This window comes from Schistocerca serialis, chromosome 11 (assembly GCF_023864345.2).
Source record: "Schistocerca serialis cubense isolate TAMUIC-IGC-003099 chromosome 11, iqSchSeri2.2, whole genome shotgun sequence".
NCBI lineage: Eukaryota > Metazoa > Arthropoda > Insecta > Orthoptera > Acrididae > Schistocerca > Schistocerca serialis.
Window position 1 is genome coordinate 45,764,171 of NC_064648.1, and position 21,048 is coordinate 45,785,218.

General features: G+C 39.3%; 1 protein-coding gene across 1 annotated transcript in view; it reads left to right on the forward strand.

Annotated features, from left to right (window-relative positions):
• LOC126427346 (zinc finger protein 492-like) overlaps positions 1 to 21,048 on the forward strand; it is a 75,366-nt gene that overhangs the window by 36,131 nt on the left and 18,187 nt on the right. The window contains exon 5 of the mRNA XM_050089672.1: positions 7,721 to 7,758. Coding sequence (XP_049945629.1) covers positions 7,721 to 7,758 — 38 coding nt within the window. The remainder of the gene's footprint in view (positions 1 to 7,720; positions 7,759 to 21,048) is intronic.

Here is a 21,048-nt window from a genome sequence, read left to right on the forward strand (position 1 = left end):
TGCTTATTTACATGGTGCTTTATGCTACTATGTAGCACATACAAAGTTTGAATTCAACCAATTGAACTGAACATATCTTGTTCACACTGCATAATAGTTAATTTTCCAAAAACGTGCGAACACATACTGACTAAGGATAAAGGTAAGGGTGTAGTGTAAAATATACTGTCTTTTGGTGTATGGAATTGTGGAGTATATTTAGCTCTCGTCAAATTAATTGAGTAGTTTTAGTCAAATTTTAGATACCCTGGATACAGTTGAGTTCCAGATAATCTGTACAGTTTGATGTGTGGTTTGTGCTTGTGGCAGTTTTGGCTTAACAGTAGTAAAATTCAGCATTATTGTAATCAGTGTTTATAAAAATTAATTAATGAAAAACTTTACAGTGCTATATTTAACTCCTGAAGTTCAGATGCACAGTTTGATATAATACCGTTGAATTCAGTTTTAGTGTTTTTCTATATAATACTTGTGAATAATGTTCTATAGCTGGAAAGTGACAAATTAGCAGTTGGCTATGCATCTGATTTTTTGAGAGATCAGTCAGCAGAGTTAGAATATTTGATATGTTGAATCTTTTGCTTATTGCTGTTCCTCATTTACTTTGGCTGCATTCATCTTTTGTTTGTCAATGGGTTGATGAGTATGTTTAAATGTGTGACAAATTCTACTTGCCATCATAGCATTGACCTTCGAAATGTCCTAAACTTCCTCAAAGATACTATTGCAAAAGTTGTATGAATGGGAATTTAAATACTGCCTCACAGTTGTCGGCTTTCTCTCTCAGGAAAGTATTCCAAATGGATAGCCGGTTAATGGTATTTCTCTTGGCTTGGGAGGAACATAGTTCACCAGAGAAAAATATTAAATGTATATTTATTTATTTATTATTTATTGTTCCGTGGGACCAAATTAAGGAGAAGTCTCCATGGTCATGGAACGAGTCAATACATGAAATTATAACACGATATTAGAAACAGATAAAATGAAATATAAAAAAACATATTCAGGTGACAAGTCGTAAATTTAAAGAAAGAAAATCAACAATGTAACACTGGAATTTGTTTAATTTTTTAGCTCTTCCAGGAGCTCCTCGACAGAATAGAAGGAGTGAGCCATGAGGAAACTCTTCAGTTTAGACTTAAAAGTGTTTGGGGTACTGCTAAGATTTTTGAGTTCTTGTGGTAGATTATTGAAAATGGATGCAGCAGAATACTGCACTCCTTTCTGCACAAGAGTCAAGGAAGTGCATTCCACATGCAGATTGGATTTCTGCCTAGTATTAACTGAGTGAAAGCTGCTAACTCTTGGGAATAGGATAATATTGCTAACAACAAACGATATTAAAGAAAATATATACTGTGAGGGCAATGTCAGAATTCCCAGACTATTGAATAGGGGTCGACAAGAGGTTCTCGAACTTACACCACATATAGCTCGAACAGCCCATTTTTGAGCCAAAAATACCCTTTTCGAATCAGAAGAACTACCCTAAAAAATAATACCATACGACATAAGCATATGGAAATATGCGAAGTAGACTACTTTTCGTGTTGAAGTGTCACTTATTTAAGATACTGTTCTAATGGTAAATAAAGCAGCATTTAGTTTCTGAACAAGATCCTGAACATGGGCTTTCCACAACAGCTTACTATCTATCCGAACTCCTAGGAACTTGAACTGTTCTGTCTTGCTTATAATATGCCCATTCTGTCTGATCAAAATATCGGTTCTTGTTGAATTGTGTGTTAGAAACTGTAAAAACTGAGTCTTACTGTGATTTAGCATCAAATTATTTTCCACAAGCCACGAACTTATTTCATGAACTACGTTATTTGATACTGTTTCAATATTACACACAAGATCCTTCACTATCAAGCTGGTGTCGTCAGCAAACAGAAATATTTTTGGATCACCTGTAATACTAGAAGGCATATCATTTATATAAATAAGAAACAGCAGTGGCCCCAGCACCGACCCTTGGGGAATGCCCCACTTAACAGTGCCCCATTGGGACGGAACATCACTACCACTTTCAATATTGCGGAGAATTACCTTCTGCTTTCTGTTCTTAAGGTAAGAGGCAAACCAATTGTAAGCTACTCCCCTTACTCCATAATGGTCCAACTTCTGCAGTAACATTTTGTGGTCAACACAGTCAAAAGCCTTCATTAAATCAAAGAAAACACCTAGCGTTCGCAACCTTTTATTTCATTCGTCCAAAACCTCACACAGAAAAGAGAATATAGCATTTTCAGTTGTTAAACCATTTCTAAAACCAAACTGAACATTTGACAGCAAATTATGTGACTTTAAATGCTCCAGTAACCTTGCATATACAACCTTCTCGATAACTTTAGCAAACACCGATGGCCGGTCGCGGTGGTCTCCCGGTTCTAGGCGCGCAGTCCGGAACTGTGCGACTGCTACGGTCACAGGTTCGAATCCTGCCTCGGGCATGGATGTGTGTGATGTCCTTAGGTTAGTTAGGTTTAAGTAGTTCTAAGTTCTAGGGGACTAATGACCACAGCAGTTGAGTCCCATAGTGCTCAGAGCCATTTGAACCATCATAAACACCGATGGCATAGAAATAGGTCTATAATTGTCAACATTATCCCTGTCTCCCTTTTTATAAAGTGGCTTCACTACCGAGTACTTTAATCGGTCAGGAAACCGACCACTCCTAAAGGAAAAGTTACATATACGGCTAAGTACTGGGCTAACATACAAAGAACAATACTTCGGTATTCTGCTAGATTCCCCGTCATATCCATGAGAGTTCTTGGTCTTTAGTAATTTAATTATTAACTCAATCTCCCTCTTGTCAGTATCATGGAGGAGCATATCAGGTAACAGTCTCGGAACACTTTTTTCTAAGAGCGCTATATGATTCCCTGTTGGGACTAGGTTTCTATTTAGTTCACCTGCTATATTCAGAAAGTGATTGTTAAATACTGTACATATATGCAACTTATCAGTAACACGGACATTCCCACATATCTGTTCGTGTTTCAATGTTAAATGACAAATGTTCAGTGACAATCAATCCTGTACATTTGATGATACTCACATTAATATCTCACTCGTAGTATTTGAAAATTTGAATGCAAGATAAATTTTAAGTTACCTTAATTATTTGTTCAAATTAATTTCCAGTGGTACTTACAGAGACTTGATACCATATATTACAGATTATAAAACTCATTTCTTTGTTAAAAAAATGGTTCAAATGGCTCTGAGCACTATGGGACTCAACTGCTGTGGTCATAAGTCCCCTAGAACTTAGAACTTCTTAAACCTAACTAACCTAAGGACAGCACACAACACCCAGCCATCACGAGGCAGAGAAAATCCCTGACCCCGCCGGGAATCGAACCCGGGAACCCGGGCGTGGGAAGCGAGAACGCTACCGCACGACCACGAGATGCGGGCTCTTTGTTCAAAAAAGTGCCTTCAAAGTTGAGGTGTGTTATACTCGAATTTAATATAACAAGTCCAGTGTTGGCGTCAAAATTCCTGGTTGCCTTAAAATTTGCCACATATTCAATGCTGCAGGAAATCTATTTCTATCTAGCAACATTGGATTCAATTGCACCAATGCAATGAACATGAGTTATTGGGATTCACAAGCTTGCTAACAGTGTCTCCCTCATGCCCCACAATCACAAACCAAGAGCACTGTCTAGCCTGTGACGTGTCATTGCAGTCTACAGTGCCAACAAACTTGAATTGAAAGTGATTTGTGTTATTGGTAACAGAAGAATATTTTCTTTAGTAGCTAGCTTCACAGTGGAAAAAATAAAAGGTACTCATATGATGCAAGCTATAAATAGAAAGTAAAAGCATATGCAGAACAATGTGGAAACACAGCAGCTGAGCAGCATTCCAGTCCTCCAGCAACAGAAAAAAAAATTGCTATTGGCAGGCTAGTAAAGAAGAACAGAAAAACATAAGGAAGGCCAAATGTGCAAATAGGGGACTGAATACAAAATGGCGAAAACTAGAAGATGCTGTACTGAAATGGATTCAAGCACACCATCCAAATGGTGTTCGAATTGCTACAAAAAGTCTCGAATACATGCTTGTAAGCTAGTGCTACAGTGGAACTTAACAGATACTAAGGGTGAAAATGTTTGGTGCTACAGGTTTATAAAGTGTCATGGAAATAGCATGTGAACCAAGACCAAAACATCTCATAAAATTCCACAAGAGTATGACAATAGTATTACCTTTCCATCACATTATTATACAACATAGAAAGAAAACCAGTATGGAACTAAGTTAAATAGTGCATAAAGACTTGATTGCCAAGTAACAAAATTGTTGCCATGAAAAGTGCTAAAACAGTAACTATTAAAACACTACACTGTTGTTCTTTCGTGTTGTGTTGATGGCACTAAACTTAATCCAGTGATCATTTTCAAGTGCTAAAAAATGTCAAAACATTGTGGAATACTGGCAGGTGTTGTTCATGTATGTGACAAGGGTTGGATGGATGAGGCTGGTATGAAATTGTGGATTAACAGAAGCAGACACAGGGGAGTGACACATAAATGCATTGCTCTTCTGTGACTGCATGCAAGCAGTACTGACAGTATAACAACGCAACTGAAAAATACTTCTGAGCACTGCTGTAGCCTAACAAAACACTCCAAATACTGTTATCTGCATATTTGCAGAGACTTTTTGACCTCCTTGCTGTAGTTCATTTGCAGTACATACAGCACCACTATGCTATACTGCGAAGGTATTATGAATGAGAAACAAATTTTTTTGTTCTGCTCAGTTACAGGCCAGCTAAGGTTTAACATTTCTTTATGCTACTCCTTCATCTGTACGCGTATTTCTCTCCACTCACCTGATGTCTAGTTTCTATCTTGTCTTTTTGGAACTATTTTGCTGTGGAGAATTTATCAACTCAATTCTGTTTCTGTATTTGGTTCGGTTTTCAATTTCTTGCGTATTTATACAAGTGTCTTGTAGGTCTTTGTGCACTTCTGTAAGCCAATGAGTTTTTTCAGTATGCTAAGACTCATTACCCTTCTTTGCCAAATTCTGGCCCCAGATATTTTCCTACATATTTATGTATACTTGTCTATTGTTTCTGAATTTAAATGTTTGTACTGGTGTTCTGTTTCCTAATATCTTTTCTTTTTTCATAATTTTCACTATTATTTGTTAAATCTGAAATCAGTGTTTATGATACAGATGTGTATTCTGGCCAAATGACTGCCTTCCGAGTCAGAGGTTCTGCAATTTTGGAGAATGAATATTTACTATGAACATCTTCTGTTTACTGTAATGCAAAGTCCATCTTTCATAGTCTTCCTCTTGTGACTCCATTTTCTCCACCATTTGGCCATATGACTTATCATAGATCCTTAAATTTGTCTTCCCCTGATACTCTCATACTCAGTATTTGAGTGGGATTTTGCAGTATTGCTGTTCCCCCATTACTGCTTCTTATCAGAGGAGATAAGTAGTCATGCTTTTCCTACTATTTTTCTTTCTCTCTGTTTTGTACCTTCTCTACGCTATCAGTATTGCTAAATTATCTACAAAAGTATAACAGAAAATTTTGACATCCATTTTCTAACCAAGTAGTATTCAACTTGTGGTATTATGTTCTGACAAGTGCTCCATCTGTTCACTGTTCATTTTTCTATTATGGTCTGAAAGAAGAATGGAGTTAGTCCATTGCCTTGGCTAAAGTCTATTCTTATATCAAATGAGGCTGAAGTTCTTTTAAAAGGACTCATGTTGTATTCTGCATGTCAGATTTTTTAAGTATTTTGAATAAAAGCAGTCGTGCTTTATAGTCATAAACCTTCTAAAATTTTACAAATGTATTCCAATAGTATTTTGCCACTTTAGTCCTTCATCAATCTGCCCATCACAGGACCTTCCTGTCCTAAGCCATCCCTGATATATCTTGTATTTTAGAATTTCTGCTGTAGTTTTCTCCTTGAACTTTTCATGTAATTTCTTTGAATCTTCTGTGAACATGATTATCAGTTATTCTAGGCCAGGAACCACTTTTATTAATCAGTGGTAATGGTCAATTTCAACAGGTATCTATGTCTGACTATGAAATTTATCAAGTTCTTGGAATTGTGCTTTGTTATTGGCACATAAGCTATGTGATATTATCAAATCATATTAGTGTTGATTGCATATCTTTTTATTGATTTAGTGATATATATATATATATATATATATATATATATATATATGTGTGTGTGTGTGTGTGTGTGTGTGTGTGTGTGTGTGTGTGTGTGTGTGTGTGTGTGTGGGGGGGGGGGGATGCTTATCTGCCAACAATTTAGCTAACTGTCTTTTTCTTACCATTTGTCCTTTTTTCTTACATCCACAGTCAGGCAGACATTTATAAATGAAAACATTTTCTCCCTGGACTGTTATGGTATATATTTATTCAAAATAATTTGGCGGCTGTACGATTCTCAAGTGGTAAGTCAGTGTATGTCTGAAACCTTTATAATTCCTTTTGAGGTAGTATTTTCCTTGTGTTAACCGTGTTTGCAAATTCCATAGTCATTACAAGACTGGAGTCTTCATTATGTCCAGACAATGTTAGTACTTAATGTACTAATTTCTGTCAGTCATATCATACTGCACATCTTTATGTCCACTCCCCAATGACTAGGCATCATGACATGTAATAACTTCGACATAGTTCGTAGTAAGCTGTCACCTGAGAATGGCATAAGTCAAAATTGCAGTTGTGAATACATTTAATTAATAGCAGTTTAGGCAGAAAGTGTTGTCATCTCCATTCTGTACCAATCTGAGGATAAAAATTTAATAAAAACTTACGTTTTCCTCTGGAACTTCAACAGATGCTTCTCAACATAGTTCTCAGGACTGTTTTGCTTTCTGCATTGTTCTTGTTAACATGATTTATTGTGCATCAATTATTGTGTACCTCTCATCTAAATATTGGATTACTGCAGGGAGTGAGTCTTTCTGGAGGTAATGGAAAAATTTGGTACTGATTGCAACATAGATTTGACGTTTATGAATGCAGAGCCTAGTTCTGGGATAGTTTCGCAAATTTCTTCCCTGTGTTCTATGTAAAAATCTACAGTTCTCTGAATGTGGTATTTCTTCATCTGTGAATGTGCTGTTTTGTAATACCAATTTTGTTATACATTTATAGTGTCTGAAAGTATTTTGAGTTTGCCAATATTTATTAATGTTTGTATATTTAATGGTCCAGGTCTGTATGTAGTTCTGGGTGTGAACTTAAGGTTGGGTTTAGAAGTCGCTCCTCACCTCTGCAAGTTCATCTGGGCTGCCCAGAGCACAAAGGCCTAAATGTGTCATTTATGATAATCAATTCTTCTGTCAGTGAATGGCAGTTTTCATAATAAAAAAACGTGAATGAAAATTTTACACAAGACGGAAGTGCATGACAGGTTAAAAATGTGAAGTGTCTAGTAGGAAGTATGGCTACAACCAAATTACTAGCTTGTGTAGTTATTTACAGTACTGAAGACAAATTGAGAAAATGGAAAGTGAATTCTGACTAATATTCTGTTTCATTAACTGCAACAGTTTATCATGTCCTCTTTAATGATATTTTCAAGCTTCACTTACAGCATTTGGTGGACTAATCACATGTTGGTAGGTGTTAATATAAATCTATTTATTTACTGTCCCATCAGTTGTAAATCACTGACCATTTCTTGAAATGTTTCAGGTGGAAGCCTCAACAAGATATGCATCTGATAGTGCAAGGTAAGTTTTCATAATTCACTGCAGAACTTTTTGAGAAATATTAATTTTTATTTATTGTGAGAGTACTTCAGAAATAAAATACACTACTTTAATTATTTAGAATTACCAATAAGCACCAACATTACAAGGCAGTATGGTCAGTAATGCTGTTCTGTGCAACAACCATTATGTGACTGTTCCTAAATAAATAGAGCACATGTCTAATATCTGTACAGGAAGACAAATGTTCAGGTTGTATATCAGCAGCTGTATTGTGCTTAATCTAGAACATCACTTGAAAATCACTGACATTCAAGAAATTCATCTTGATAGCCACAAGCTAATGTCATACAGCAGTAGAACAAGAAAGGGTGAGTGGCTATAAATCAAAAAATCGGAGCTGATTCCCAGCCTTTCAGATGAATGAATATAGTGTTGGACAACTCTTTCAATGCTGTGCCACAGTGGTGCTCAGGAAACACACAAGCTTGTAGTGGTGACAGTTTACGGGCCATGATCAAGAAGAATTGTGAGTAGCTGGTGCCAGTTTCAGTAAGTTTGTGAAGACTTAACTGGTAAATCCTCATTCTCTTTGTTCCTCCATCATCCTGGTGTGTTCCTGAAGGCTGGCTCTTTCATTAGACACATTACAGGTGACAAGGTAATGCATAATTCCTAGCTCTGGGTCAACAATAGGGTTCACACATACCCTCTGATACAGGCCAGGCCCAGAGAGGGGTGACTGTTACTTTCCCAAATGCCAGTTGGTCCCTCTGTCAGGAGTTCGGGAGGTGTGAACAGTCATTTACAGTGTGTGAATCCCCCACTGAGGGGGCACCCAATTGGAAGGAGCATGCCATTGCAGATGTTGGCAATCATGGGGATTTTTTGCAGTGGCTCAATCAACGTCTTAGGGTGTGTCTACTAAACATAAACAGAATGAGGCTAAAGATTTCAAGGCCATACCAGCTGTACATCAGTTCCTCATGGTATCACGTACCGGAGGTGGTCAGTCCTTTGCTATGGTTCATGCTTGCATTATTCTAAAAGGTGTTGTTGTAGTTGCAGGCCCTGTGAAATTCTTTTGTCATTTATGTAATACAACTTTGCTTCTGAAGACGTATTGTGATTTTCGGGCCCTACAATTGCTTACAGAATCACTCCTCCAGAGTTATCCTGTTTGTGTTGAGGACCATCGTTCACTGAATTCTTCACATGGTGTTCTTTACATTCTGATGCTAGATGGCCTCACCGAGGGAGAAATCCACACTTCCCTCTAATCATAGCATCACTGTGCCCCATTGAGTAATGAAAAATATGGATGCAAACTTAAAGCCCACATGCACTCTTTTTCTACCATTTGCTCAAGTAGTGTTTGCCTCAAAGATTAAGGCAGGCTATGAAGTCATCATGGTCCAACCATACATTACAAACAAAATGAGTTCAACATTATAATAAAACACATATCCTGTCAAAACATGGCCAAATGTGTTACTCTTGGCAGAGATGCTCATTAGGGCAGCTGTTTGCCTCCTCTCTGCTGTATCAGTTGTAATCCCATGAATGTCCCATGTGTCTTAATGAGTGAGCCATCCAGGAGATCTGAGTGAAGGACATCAAACTCCACCTTGTCACTCACAGTTGTTTGCTAGTCAAGATCCTTGCATTTTACCATCTGGCATTTACAGTATCATTTTTGCTATACCATGAATAATGGAGAATATGCCCACCCAGACTTGCAACTTCAAGTTCAGTATTGCAGTAGTGAAATCACTCAGGTCACAGTAGCATCTCCTTCTCCTCCTGCGGCTGCACAACAAACCATCAAATCCTTGCCCCTGATGACGAAATCGCCTGCTACAGAACTATCAGGCTGGAAGGACAAAAGCAGTACTCCCGCAAATACTTTCTACAGCTAAAAATGTAGTCTTCATCTGCCATCTAGAAAGTTCTATGAAATCAAACAAAAATGAACGGTTTTCTCCTTCCCTGACTTAGAGATCCCCTTCAGTTCTGTTGGCACATATACCCTCACAGAGCTGACCTTCATTTTGCTGGTGCCCACTGCCTACTGATTTTCTGCCATGGAATTCAAAGGCTGACCCAAGGAGAATGACAAAATGTTTGTAGATCTCATGAACAGGATTCTCCAGCCTCTGCCCCTGTAGCAGTGAATTTTTGAAGGCTGGTACTCAGCAACCGCAAGGTGACTAACCTTCATTTGTTCCCTCCTCCCCAATCCCCATTATGACTCTTCTCCAATGGAACATTTGTGGTACTAGATCCAACAAGGAGGAATTACAGCTGCTCTTGGAATTGCAGTGTTCGCTTGTTTTCTGCTTCCAAGAAAAAAATTGTCCTCACAACCCCTTTGACCTCTCATATTTCGTTCTGGGACTCTGTGACCTTTCCCCCGAGGACTGCATTCCACCTCATGGAGCCATGCTGGTCATCCATCTCACTGAACACTCGTTGGGTAGCTGTTGCAGTCTGCTTTTTCCTCCTTCATTTCACCTTTTCTCTTTGTAACATCTACAGCCCTCTGTTATTTGCTGTTACCAAGTCAGACTTACTCCAGCTCATTGGTCAGCTCCTTCACTCCTTTTTGCTACTTGGTGACTTCAGTTCCCACCATCCGCTTTGAGGCTCCCGGAGAACCTGTCCAAGACGTTACCTCTTAGCTGACCTTCTGAATCATCCCTGTTAGCACTGGAGCACCCATGTTTCTTTCAGATTCCAGTCACATTTATTACCATTTCGTCCTCTCGTTCTGCACTGTCCAGCTCACCTGTAATCTTGAATGGCCCACTCCCTCTGACACATACTCAAGTGATCACTTTCTGTGTGCTATACATTTTCCGACTTCTACCCCACCTGAGTGCAAACCCAGTTGGCAGGTTTCTGAGACCGACTGGAGGCTTTACTCCTCCCTCACGACCTTCACATAGCTGTGATGACCAAGTAAGGAATCTTCTGAACGTTATCCTTCCATTGCAGACTGTTCCATACCATGCACTTCAAGTTTACTGTAGCATGTCCTGGTCCCTGGTGGACTGAGGTGTGCAGGAATGTGATTCGCTTGTGGAGATGTGCTCTCCACATTTTGAACCATCATCCATATACATCTGTTTATATGGTTTGGCTTTGTCGGACACATTTATCTGAGTATCATTGTCTTTGCTATCCCCATTAACCATAGTATGGATTCTCCCACCAGCCATCTCACCTCCCTTTTTGTCAAGGATTTTACGATCTGTTGCAGTTCTACATCAACTTATCTCCTTCAGCAGCGTCTTCAGTGTCGTTCCTATCGTTTTTTCTCGTGAAGCTTGTGCAGTGGCTTTCACTTTCCACTGCCAAAACCTTTTGTATGAATATTTCTCGGTGAAATGAGTTTCTTACACCATCCTACATCTTGCGCCTTTTGTTCTTCCACTCGCTGAAACTAGAAAATTCCTGGGGCTCATGTCTGATACGAAACTTCCTTGGTCCTCCCATGTATTCTTACTTGGCTCTACATAGTACCTAGTTCCTCAGTGTCTTGCATCTCCTAAGTGGTACTTCCAGGTGAGTTGATGAGACTACCCTGCTCCGTTTTCTTTATCCCATGTCCATTCATAACTAGACTGTTGGTGTTTAGTTTATTCCTCTGCACCTCTGTCCATCATATGGTGTCTTAACACACTCCACTACCACGGAATATGTTTCGCCACTGGTGGCTTTTTCACTAGCCTAGTTGAGTGTCTGTGCAGAAGATGCTGAACTACTAGTCATACTGGCATGATGTCCTCCTCAGTGGATAGGCATGTTGTATCTCTCTCACGTGTGGCCACTCATCCTATTCCCTCATATTTGAAGACTCCCTTGCCTGCCAGTATGGGACATGCCATTCTTCTGTTACATCCCAGAGTTCACTTTTGGCTTTTGCTTTGGCAGCCTAACTTCACGGTACCCGCCACATTCGTGATGGTTGTGAACCCTTCACCTCCTTGGCTTCGTGTAGCAGCCCATGTTCATTGTGGACTTCATTTTCTTTACTTTTATAAGCAGGACCCACTGTAGGAAAAAATGGATAAATAGTATGGACTAACCTGTCATCAAGGTACAAAATTCGTTGCGATATTATGCTCTATGCGAATTGTACTGACAGTATGGCCACCAGTTGATAACTCAAAAATTTTATCAGTATTATACACCATCACTTGACCCTTTGAGAAATGTAGTAGCCATCCTATTGAATATTTGTGACTGAAGTCAGCAATGTGTTTCGTTTTTATCTCTGATTTAAACATATTAACGTTTACATGTACCTCCAATCCCTCAGCAAAACGTTTCAAGTGTACATATGAATTGACAATGTGGCAAGAGCCAGGAGGTATTGCCACAACTTCCCCATTCCCTAGACGCAATTTATTATTAATTCAGTGACGTTAGCTATGCTTTTGTGTGTTTCCAGACCAGTTGATTCTGTACATCACTATTCCCTGCTCATCCATTGGAGGAAAGTAGTTTGCTTTCAATTTAGACCAATTAGCATTAGAGTGTACTTAATTACATTGCAGCCTCAAATGATGTGGAGACTTGCATACTGCTTGTTTTTATGCAATTTTCTGGAAAAATACCATGCAGAAATATCCTCAGAGGTATGAACTGAAGTTATGGTAGTGTCGAACATTGTACAACAGCTGGTTCCTATTGGTAAAATGACAACACAATCTTTCATGTGGCCTTAAATCACAAAGCGCTACATACCCTGAACAACATCTAAATTGACAGTTCCACGTTTCTTGGGTTTCCACACTGTCTCAGGCCATGTATCCTACATAAACATGCTGTAAAATATCGCGATTTTAAATTTTCTGACGAGTTTAAGCGGATCTATGTTTTTAATCCTTCTTTCCAGTACCACTGCTGTGGGCTGTTTCTTAAATGTACAACCAAAGTTATTTCCTGTATTGTAAATATAAGCCTTTACCCATAGCGATGGCCTCCATGGTCATATTATGCCTTTTAGCTGCTTGTAATTACTTTTCGCATTTTTGGATGTTCTGTACTGCTTGAAATATATCAGGTCTCCTAGCTAATGAAACCAGTGGCTGACAGCCCAGCAAATGGAGGTATCATAAACAGAATTGGTCCACCAGATCTCTTTGGTATTGGTAGCAACCTATGCCTTTTAACACATCGTTTCCTTCCTTCTTTCTGCCTCTAGGCTCGTTTTGCCGCTGTCACGAATTTTTTAAACATCACATAGGTTTTTCTTCTTGTTTAGTATGCAGTGAGCTGCATTCAGTATTTGCTTGAAGGTTAGTCCAGTACCCAATTTAAGTTTGAGCAAACATCGCCTTATCAACCACATATGCAGACATAGGTTGTCCTACATGAATATCCATCTCTTGACATACCTGCACAACCTCATCAATAAATATTTGGTCTGCAATATGGTGATCTTTGTTTGTAGTGTAGGCGATCATGTGCTCTTTGCGTATATTGTCCAAAGCATCAAAGCCCTTATCACCATAAGCTAGGTGCTATTTCAATTTTGTTCCAACTCCGCAGAAACTGTATCCAGAGATACAAACTTCTGATCGCAGATTCTTGAGAATGCCACCTCCAACTTTGTTGATACGTTTCCTAGCACTCATATCACACTACTGCATGGTTTGAGCTTTGCTTTTCGTATTACATAGCAAAATGCAAGTGTTCACCCAGCTGTAGTGCTTTGATGAGAAACTAAGCCATTTCATCAATGCCCTGTTCCCTCAACATCTTATGACCTGCTGTATGAGGAACATATTGGGTTCGAAGCGTTCCCATAATTCGTTTGTAACATCAATAGGTTTGTTTTTAATTCTGTGGTGAATAATGTGATTATACTTGAAATGATTTGTGGCTGTATGTTCAGGCATTTGCACGTACGTTGAAGATTAAATTGCTTCTACATTCGGTTTCTAATTATCCAGTTCAACCATTTGGCAATAATAGTTTCCAAATGAGAGAATGCTGAATAGTGATTTATCCCACATCGTTCCAATTCTGCTTTGAAATGCCTATTGTAAAATTCACTTCCATCATATGCCTCAAGTCGGTTGGGCAGTCGATTTAGTCCTGTGTGCAACAATTATTCAGAATCCTCTGTGCCTGTGACCGTGTGTGCCTGTGACTGTGAGAATGTAGTTGAAACCATTATTTGATTGTAAGTAGTCCTGTGTATCTAAGAGATCAGCCTGCCATGCATAATCCATTCCTCGTATTATCAGATATATTCTGCATGCAGGTCTGTAAAGCTCGTGAGCTACTCTCTTCGCAATTACTCGACGATGCGTATTTTTCTAAGCTCAGGTAAGATCAATAACATTATGTTCATGTAATCTGCAATCTCTTGCCTAACTGAAGCTGTAAACAGTCGTAATCGAGCTATGATTTCATTTAGTTACCATAATTTATATACTTCAGAGGCAGATTGTTTAGTCTTTCTTGCTGAACTTCGACTTTTATCTACACTATGTGGAGCTGCTACTGCTGCTGTAGTTACAGTCCTGTATTTGTCGCTCTATGAGACATCTATTCATCCTTTCGGGGTTTTACATGCGTTCGTCATACTTAATATTGCACCACGTGTTTTTATAGTTACAGGGTATATTTTTAACATTTGCCATTTTCAAAATTATTAACTGTAACAGCCTAGGCAATCTTCCAGATTCCTTGTTAACAATTCTTACTGCCTTCGTGGTTAAACATATTGTGTGCTTACCTAAGAAATATGGTTTCGCCCTGATGACCCCATATGTTCTGTCTTAACTCAGCATGCCTCCTCCTCCTCCTCCTCCTCCTCCTCCTATTTCTGATTCTATCCATAGTACATGACAGCTCTTTCAGCCTGTCAGTTACTGGCTTAAATATTACTGAGAGATAATGGTCTTGTTGCAGTTGACCTTACTTTCACCAAAGTAACTTCGGTCAAATTTCCAGTTTTTAACATTATACTTTCTCATCAACATGTTGGTGTAAACTAAGCCATTGCTGGCCGTTGTGGCCGAGCAATTCTAGGTGTTTCAGTCTGGAACTGTGCGACTGCTACAGTCGCAGGTTCGAATCCTGCCTTCACCATGAATGTTTGTGATGTCCTTAGGTTGGTTGGGTGTAAGTAGTTCTATGTTTTAGGGGACTGATGACCTCAGATGTTGAGTCCCATAGGGCTCAGAACCATTTGAACCATTTTTGAATTACGCCATTTTTGAGACAGTTTACAACTTAGGTTTACTTTGAGACAATTGGTGGTGATGGGCATGAAGGGCCTTAGCTATCACATCAATATTTCACACATACATTAGTTTTATACTGACTCCTTTAATTTTCTTGTTGACACACAGCTCATATTTCTGTATATGAACATTCAACACCTCAAATTCATAACACCTCTCTTAACAAGACCTTCAGTTCCATTAATTTAGTGTTGATTGCCTCCATTTTTTTGTCAAATGCGCGTGCTTTGCGTCCTCTTAATGAATGTGCAACACATCTGCAAATTTGTACATAGTGTACAATATACTGACACATGTGCATTGCCTTTTTGAAGAATCTAGTTAAAGTTCTGTTTCTATTGACTCTCATTCAATTTACTAGTTTTATCTGTAACCAGCAAGCTATGCTGAGAGTTAATCCAGCAATCCTTACATATAACGAATTCATTGAGTAACATTTCTGTTCCTAGATGTGCTTCGAAAATATGCTTTAATTCAGATTGCCTGTTCGAAAGTTACAAGGTTGGTGCATTCCAGACCAACAGCTTTTGGATGCGTAAGTATGTCTCACTGAAATAAAATATATTGACTTGCATGCGGCGAGCAAAGCAGAAATATCTGCACATATCGTGATTTCCCACAGAGATGTTGCCAAATAAGAATGTGCTGTTTTGTTTTACTTTTTCAGGTGGTGAATATCACTGCCTGTTAGTCCCTCAATTCCGTGCAAAATCTCCTGCAGTAGCTGATATTTTAACTGAAACAGTATTTTTGAAAAATATGTACATGCTCTAAGTGGACTCCCACAGGATATGTCAACAGTGTAAAAATTTGATTATTTTCCACAGCATGAAGCCCCAATAACCAAAGCATTTCTAATATCAGGAAGTAATGATCCATTCGTCTCGTTCTTCTGGTTTATACCTTCATCATTGCAGGACCAGTCATTTAAAGACCCTTGGGGTGAGACTGTTTCTTTCGTCCACTTGGTCATGGTGGTAACTGTTTATTTACATTGAAATGGAGGGGTTTTATAAAGTATTAGTTACAGCTGGGCATATAAACAAACTTAAATATGATCATAATTCAGTGCCCACATCTGGTAATGTTGAATAATACATTGACACTTACCTCAGTGCACAGAATGCATCATGGAGTAGAGCTATGGTAGTTTCTAATGAGTGGAGAGTTTGGCAAGCTATCGACAGTAAATTACTGCACAGTGTGTTGTAGAATTGGAGAATATGTGACTGCCATCTTTGCCAACACTCTAGCTCATCCTGTACTGCATTTCATTAAATGTTAAAAATCAGCTCCTGTAGATCTGTGCTCCCTCTGTTAAATATTTTAACTGTACCGACTGAATCCCCTACAGCGATGGTATGATCACTTTGTAACATCAGGGAACATCAGGGGAGAGCAAACTTTTCTGTGGAACAAGGATGAAATCTGCGGTTACACACTGCATGCTCAATGTCATTAATCCAAGGAGAATATCGTTGTTGTTGTTGTCTTCAGCCCAGAGAGTGGTTTGATGCTGCTCTCCATGCTACTCTATTCTGTGCAAGCTTCATCATTTCCAAGTTACTACTGCAACCTACATCCTTCTGAATCTGCTTAGTGTACTCATCTTTTGGTCTCCCTCTACGATTTTTTCCCTCCATACTGCCCTCCAGTACTAAATTGGTGATCCCTTGATGCTTCAGAATATGTCCTACCAACCGATCCCTTCTCTTAGACAAGTTGTGCCACAAATTTCTCTTCTCCCCAATTCTATTCAGTACCTCCTCATTAGTTACATGATCTACCCATTTAATCTTCAACCTTCTCCTGTAGCATTCTAACTATGTAATCTTCGACCTCCTGTAGCACTACAATTCGAAAGCTTCTATTCTTTTCTTGTCCTAACTATGTATCGTCCACGTTTCACAACCATACATAGCTACACTCCATACAAATACCCCAATAAAAAAATATTTTAACAAGATTGCGATCAAGACTGTTTTAAATTTTAATTTCAACCCTCAGAATCGCCTGATTTAATTAGACTACATTCCATTATCCTCGTTTTGCTTTTGTTGTTCATCTTATAGCCTCCTTTTAAGACACCGTGTGTTCCGTTCAACTGCTCTTCCAGGTTCTTTGCTGTCTCTGACAAAATTACAGCCTCGTCGCATCGGCAAACCTCAAAGTTTTTATTTCTTCACCATAGATTTTAATTCCTATTTCAAATTTTTCTTTAGTTTCCTTTACTGCTTGCTGTCTCACTCCCTTCCCAACCACTGCTTCCCTTTCACGCCCCTCGACTCTTAAAACTGCAATCTGGTTTCTGTACAAATTGTAAATGGCCTTTTGCTCCCTGGATTTGACCCCTGCCACCTTCAGAATTTGAAAGAAAGTATTCCAGTCAACATTGTCAAAAGCTTTCTCTAAGTCTACAAATGCCTTTCCTTAATGTGTCTTCGAAGGTAAGTCGTAGGGTCAGTATTGCGTCACGTGTTCCAACATATTAATGGAATCCAAATTCATTTTCCCTGAGGTCGGCATCCACCAGTTTTTCCGTTGGTCTGTAAGGAATTCGTGTTCGTATTTTGCAGCTGTGACTTATTAAACTGACGGTTTGGTAATTTTCACACGTCATCAACACTTGCTTTCTTTGAGATTGGAACTATAATATTCTTAAAGTGGTTTGAGGGTATTTCGTCTGTCTCATACATCTTGCTCACCAGATGGTACAGTTTTGTCAGGGCTGGCTCTCCCAAGGCTATCAGTAGTTCTAATGGAATTTTGTCTACTCCTGGGGCCTTGTTCCGACTTAAATCTTTCAGTGCTCAATCAAACTCTTAACACAGTATCATATCTCCCATTTCATCTTCATCTGCATCCACTTCCATTTCCATAATATTGTCAAGTACATCGCCCTTATATAGACCCTCTGTATATTCCTTCCACCTTTCTGCTTTCCCTTCTTTGCTTAGAACTCGGTTTCCATCTGAGCTCTTGATATTCATACAAGTGGTTCTCTTTTCTCCAAAGGTCTCTTTAATTTTCCTGTAGGCAGTATCTATCTTACCCCTAGTGATATATGCGTCTACATTGTTATATTTGTATTTTAGCCATCCCTGCTTAGCCATTTTGCACTTCCTGTCGATCTCATTTGTGAGACATTTGTATTCCTTCTTGCCTGCATGATTTACAACATTTTTATATTTTCTCCTTTCATCAGTTAAATTTAATATCTCTTCTGTTACCCAAAGATTTCTACTAGCCCTCACCTCTTTACCTACTTGATTCTCTGCTGCCTTCACTATTCCATCTCTCAAATCTACCCATTCTTCTTCTACTGTATTTCTTTCCCCCATTCCTGTCAATTGTTCCCTTATGCTCTCCCTGAAACTCTGTACAACCTCTGGTTTAGTCAGTTTATCCAGGTCCCATCTCCTTAAATTCCCACCTTTTTGCAGCTTCTTCAGTTTTAATCTACAGTTCATAACCAATAGATTTTGGTCAGAGTCCACATCTGCCCCTGGAAATGTCTTACAATTTAAAATCTAGTTCCAAAATCTCTGTCTTACCATTACATGATCAATCGGAAAGCTTCCAGAGTCTCCAGGCCTCTTCCAAGTATACAACCTTCTTTCATGACTCTTAAACCACGTGTTAGCTATGATTAAGTTAAGCTCTGTGCAAAATTCTACCAGGTGGCTTCCTCTTTCATTCCTTTTCCCCATTCCGTATTCATCTGCTACATTTCCTTCTCTTCGTTTTCCTATTATCGAGTTCCAGTCCTCCACGCCTATTTAATTTTCGTCTCCCTTCACTATGTGAATAATTTTTTTTATCTCATCATACATTCCTTCAATCTCGTCATCTGCGGAGCTAGTTAGCATATAAACTTGTACTACTGTGGAAGGTGTGGGTTTCGTGTCTATTTTGGCTACAACAACGTGTTCACTATGCTGTTTGTAGTAACTTACCCACGATGCTATTTTTTATTCGTTAGTAAACCTACTCCTGCATTACCCCTATTTGATTTTGTATTTATAACCCTTTATTCACCTGACCCAAAACCTTGTTCCTCATGCCACGGAACTTCACTAGTTCCCACTATATCTAGCTTTAACCTATCCATTTCCCTTTTTAAATTACCGAACGTACCTGCACAACATTGCACACTCCAATATGTGGAACGCCAGTCTTGTTTCTCCTGATAACAATGTCCTCCTGAATAGTCCCCTCCCAGAGATCCGAATGGGCACTATTTTACCTCCGAAATATTTTACTCAAGTGGACGCCATCATCATTTAACCATACAGTAAAGCTGCATGCCCTCAGGAAAAATTACAACTGTAGTTTCCCCTTGCTTTCAGCCATTCACAGTGCCAGCATAGCAATGCCATTTTGGTTAATGTTACAAGGCCTGATCAGTCAATCATTCAGACTGCAATTACTGAATAGGCTGCTGCCCCTCTTCAGGAACCACACGTTTGTCTGACCTCTCAACAGATAACCCTCTGTTGTGGTTGCACCTATGGTATGTCTATCTGTACCGCTGAGGCACACAAGCCTCCCAACCAACGGCAAGGTCCATGGTTCATTGGGGGGGGGGGGGATATTACTTTGTCATCACTAAATTGATGGTTATCAAGTAATACCACTTATTAGAACTCCCTTTTCGATATTACACTGACACTAACATGCTTACACCCAATGGTATTCAAACAGTAGGTTTGGTTGAACAGCATTATGTTGACACCAGATGCCTGCTGCTACGACGACTTCACCTTTCCCGCAAGGAAAGCACATAGTGTTAGTTAGAAGCTTATTTGCTCATTTTCTCTGTTCATCAGCGTCAGCATTAATACTTAAACTGGCTCACAACAGGGACTTCTGATGCATGACTTGACATCCTTATCATTTGTTGTTGGTCACAAGAGAGCAAATTATTTATCAATTGATGTAAGTATATTTTCGTGACATCTACTATCATTATAGTTATAATTGTAATATTGTTGTTGTTATTTAGCTTCAAACCCTGTATTTTGTGCGCATTTGTGTATTTATCAGGCACATTTATACGCTTTAGTAACTGTGTAGTGCATAGAACCACTGTCTGCATTGAATCATTCGTTTTGTGTTACTTGCAGCACTTAGATCGCCCAATCCAGTGGTAGCTCTCATAGTAGCAGCAGTAGCACATCAGAGTACTGTGGGCTGACACATGTTTCCATTAGAAGCGACTTATTTTAAATTTTGTCAATGCTCCTTACCTTCAACTCCTATTTTTCGCATATGTCTGTGTATCTACCATACCAACTCTGGTATGGACAGATATAGTAATTGCTGTGTTCAGATGTGAATCAAGTTGGTGATTCTTCGCTCACAGCTCCAGGCAGTGTTGTACACCAATTGGTCCACTGCTGCAGTCATATTGGGTACTGTCCACACTCAGATTGACCTCTCACTTGTGGTTGAGTGGAAAGTCATTCAAGCGTGTGGGAGGCAGTGGAAGAATTTCCATGTTGCTGATCGAAGAGCCTGCTCTGTTCGTCTGATGAACAGATTTGGGAGCTGTGTATGGCTGATGGAATCCATGAGCCAGATGAAGTCGTGTGCCATGTTCCAAAGGAAGCCTCTCAGTGTGCAAGACTGAGCATTCGCAGAGGGTAGTATTACTGGTACTTGGAATCTCCGATGTTAGGTGTGTAATGGCGCCATTTAGAGATAAGACTGCATAGGAGGGGAAGGAATCCAATGTGCATTCTGTGTGCATACTGGTTGGAGTCTTTACAGATTAGAAATGGGTGCTTCTGAATGCCATGAAAACCATGGCATAGCCAGCTGTAAGTGGTGACTCACGTTGGTGGTAACAATACAGATTGCGTTCCATGAGTAATGAGACCAATGTCTTTCTAACACAATGGTACACCACAGTGTGTTGTAACCTGCTGGGCTAAGTGGATGGGGGTGTTAGTTTCAAAACGCTCTTTGTCTCATTCAGTTGCAAGCTGCCGGAGAGTCAGGACGTGCGTTTCTGTCAACCCCGTTTTGAGTTTATGTAACTCGG